The sequence below is a fragment of the Salpingoeca rosetta genome (genome assembly GCF_000188695.1).
Source record: "Salpingoeca rosetta unplaced genomic scaffold supercont1.15, whole genome shotgun sequence".
Taxonomy (NCBI): Eukaryota; class Choanoflagellata; order Craspedida; family Salpingoecidae; genus Salpingoeca; species Salpingoeca rosetta.
The window spans coordinates 1,042,845-1,045,988 of record NW_004754919.1 but is presented as its reverse complement, the minus strand read 5'-3'; the positions used below and the strand labels follow the sequence as shown (position 1 = coordinate 1,045,988).

At 56.0% G+C, this 3,144-nt stretch overlaps 2 protein-coding genes across 2 annotated transcripts in view; both read right to left on the bottom strand.

Moving 5' to 3' along the window:
* Positions 1–570: 570 nt before the first annotated feature.
* PTSG_06028 (uncharacterized protein) lies at positions 571–1,726 on the bottom strand (the record flags this gene model as incomplete). The annotated part of the gene is made up of 5 exons (XM_004992864.1): positions 571–643; positions 799–854; positions 1,100–1,218; positions 1,304–1,415; positions 1,601–1,726. The coding sequence occupies 5 exons, from the start codon at positions 1,724–1,726 to the stop codon at positions 571–573; spliced, it is 486 nt and encodes a 161-aa protein (XP_004992921.1).
* Positions 1,727–2,122: 396 nt separating this feature from the next.
* Positions 2,123–3,144, bottom strand: part of PTSG_06027 (uncharacterized protein) — a gene marked incomplete at both ends in the record, with an annotated part of 1,788 nt that continues 766 nt past the window's right edge. The window contains 2 exons of the mRNA XM_004992863.1: positions 2,123–2,772; positions 2,795–3,079. Coding sequence (XP_004992920.1) covers positions 2,123–2,772; positions 2,795–3,079 — 935 coding nt within the window. The remainder of the gene's footprint in view (positions 2,773–2,794; positions 3,080–3,144) is intronic.

Here is a 3,144-nt window from a genome sequence, read left to right as displayed (position 1 = left end):
ATCATCATCACCCGCACAGACAGCGAACCACGGCGTGATTCCAAATGTGTGCTGCAGCTGCTACCTTCTTCCACCTCATCGTTTACTTCCAAACGATGATAACCACTGCCAGTGACACAAACAAGGACGCATGCTGACACCCAGAACAGCAGCAAGCAGCAACAACCGTGAAGGCAACTTGCGCAGTGTAGCGACATCTCTTTTCTGCACTCCGTGCAAGGCCACAGCTCACTTCCCTTTCCTTCATCGTCATCATCATGGACGGCAACCTTTCTTCGCGCTGCACTGGCTTGGCAGTGGATGCAACCACCACGTGAGAACAGTGCGCAGCATGTTTTGTTACCCTTTCTCTTGTCACCATGCTTTCTTTCAGACATGTGTGCACGCAGCTGTACTGTGCAGTGCAGCCATCTCACGTTCACTGTGCGTGCACCTTCCTGCGACCATTACTCTCAGTACTCTCTTGCAGCGCGAGTGCTTTTGTAATGACACCACCATCCACAGCCAACTCAACTCAGCAGCTCTCTCGAGCTCATACACATCGTGTTCGATGCGTGCATGCGTGACGATCTATGCTGCACGCACACGCTGGAACAGAGCAGCATGTGGTGGCTGTTGGCCAACACGCACCTTGGTGCTGACGCTGCGGGAGGAGAGCAGCAACTGCAACGTGGCTATCCGAAGCTGGGACTGGACGATTGACGCGCTGTCTGTGCGCCAGGCAAGTGTGTGGAACGTTGGTGGCCGCGATAGACGGCAGCACAGCGCACTGTCACTCACTCCTCTTCACCCGCGGACGTTGCATTGGTGGCATCCTCGCACACGTTGCAGCTGCTCCACACGGCAACGTGCACCTGTTTGTGGGCAGGCGGGAAGAACGGCAACGTATCCTTCGCCGCATGATTCGCCTCACGATCCGTCGTACCATCCGCTGTTCTTCCTGCACCACGAGTTTGTGGACGAGCAGCTGTGGAACGACTGGCAGGTGACAACGCTTTGCAACAGGCTGCACATGGCGTTTGATCCGTCCTGGATCACAATTTGCTGAATCTGAGGAGGTGCTGGACAGCGTGGCATCAACTGTGCGTGTGTGTTGTACGTTGGACCAGGGCAGAGCCCCACCGTGCAACGAGACGACCTGCGGCGGCACGCCTGGGACGGGAGGGCTACTGCGTGAACACGGCGTGGCGGTGGTGCGGCGTGGTTGTGGGGACGTGCCTGTGCACGAGAACAACGCACACAGCCACTGTAATTGCACTGCATTCTGTGACGTGCAAGCGTGGCAAAGAGCACGCCCATTCACTGGCGTACGACGACACGTGCGTGATGTGCACCGTGATGTGTATGAGCGCATCCAGAACAGGACGCATCAACCGGCCACTGCAGCCGCTGGCAAAATGGTGGAGGAACAGCAACTGCATGCGGCGTGGCAATGCACAAACGATGTCGTGTCAGGACAGACGAACCGCAACGAGTACGTGCGTGGTTGCAGTCGGTTTTTGCTGCGGGATACATGAGCCTGTGCTTTGATGCTGGAGAGTACATGCAAGCGAACTGACTGCAAGTGCTGAAGACACGACGCTCATTGCACGCAAAGCACTGCTCTCCTGGATCCGTTGCGTGCGAGGACGCGACGTGCCGTGGCAACACGGCGAAGTGTTTCGGTGGCAATGACATACATGTGAAGGTGTGCGCCTTTGCACATGTGCAAACGAGGACTGTCCATGCATGGAGCGCACCTTTATGTGTTTGTGCGTGTGTTTGAGTTTGTTCATTGAGGGTAAACATTCCACTGGTAGCCACACTATGTGAAGGTGACCAACAGAACACACAAGACACCATAAGGGTGGGAGTGACATGCGCAGCGATCGAAACGCAGGGCAACATAAACGTAAACAAAGGTTGGCAACACACGGCCACATCCCAAAACACTTGCAACACACCATGAGAGTTCAAGCAGGCAAGGAGAGGGAACACAACTGAATACCTGCACACACACACACACACACACACACACACACACACACACACACACACACGCGCGCGCGCGCGCACACACACACACACACACACACACACACACACACACACACACACATGCGCGCGCCCCTCTTCGCCAGTTTTAGCATCCTGGATCCATCACGAGACACGTGCCAACGCGGTATGGGATGCCGTAAATCAGACCGTTGTCTGCAAGCACACCTCCGTACCATCTGGCGTCCCCGGCAGGGAGTCCGCTGATGCTGTGCCGTGTGGCTCGGTTGGTGATGGGATCGATGATCAGCGCCTTGTAATAGTCGCGAGGGATGCCAACAACAAACCCATTCTTCGCTGCCACGGCTCCATGCCATTTCTGGTAACCCGAAATGCCGCTGATGGTGGTTGTGTCAATCGTCTTTGTGTTGGGGTTGATGATGAGAACAGAGCGCGAGTCGTAAGGAATGCCGTGGATGAACCCGTTGCCGCCCGGGGCGGTGCCATGCCACTTGCGCCCACCAGAAATGCCTGTGATGGTTGTTGTGTCTGCAGTTCGCAACTTCGGGTCAATGATGAGCACAGACTTTGAGCTGTAGGGGACAGAAAAGATGAGCCCGTTGCCAGCCTGGGCCGCCCCTTCCCACGTGCCACCACTTATTCCAGCGATGCTCGTTGTGTCAACAGTGTTGGTGCTTGGATCAATGATCAGCACGGCAGGAGCACTCCTCGGGATGCCGTAGATGAGGTTGTTGTCCAAGCGCAGTGCAGAATTGTAGGACCCGCCAACACCTACGTCTGGGATCGTTGTCAAGTCGACCGCCGGCAGGGAGTCCGCTGATGCTGTGCCGTGTGGCTCGGTTGGTGATGGGATCGATGATCAGCGCCTTGTAATAGTCGCGAGGGATGCCAACAACAAACCCATTCTTCGCTGCCACGGCTCCATGCCATTTCTGGTAACCCGAAATGCCGCTGATGGTGGTTGTGTCAATCGTCTTTGTGTTGGGGTTGATGATGAGAACAGAGCGCGAGTCGTAAGGAATGCCGTGGATGAACCCGTTGCCGCCCAAGGCGGTGCCATGCCACTTGCGCCCACCAGAAATGCCTGTGATGGTTGTTGTGTCTGCAGTTCGCAACTTCGGGTCAATGATGAGCACAGACTTTGAGCTG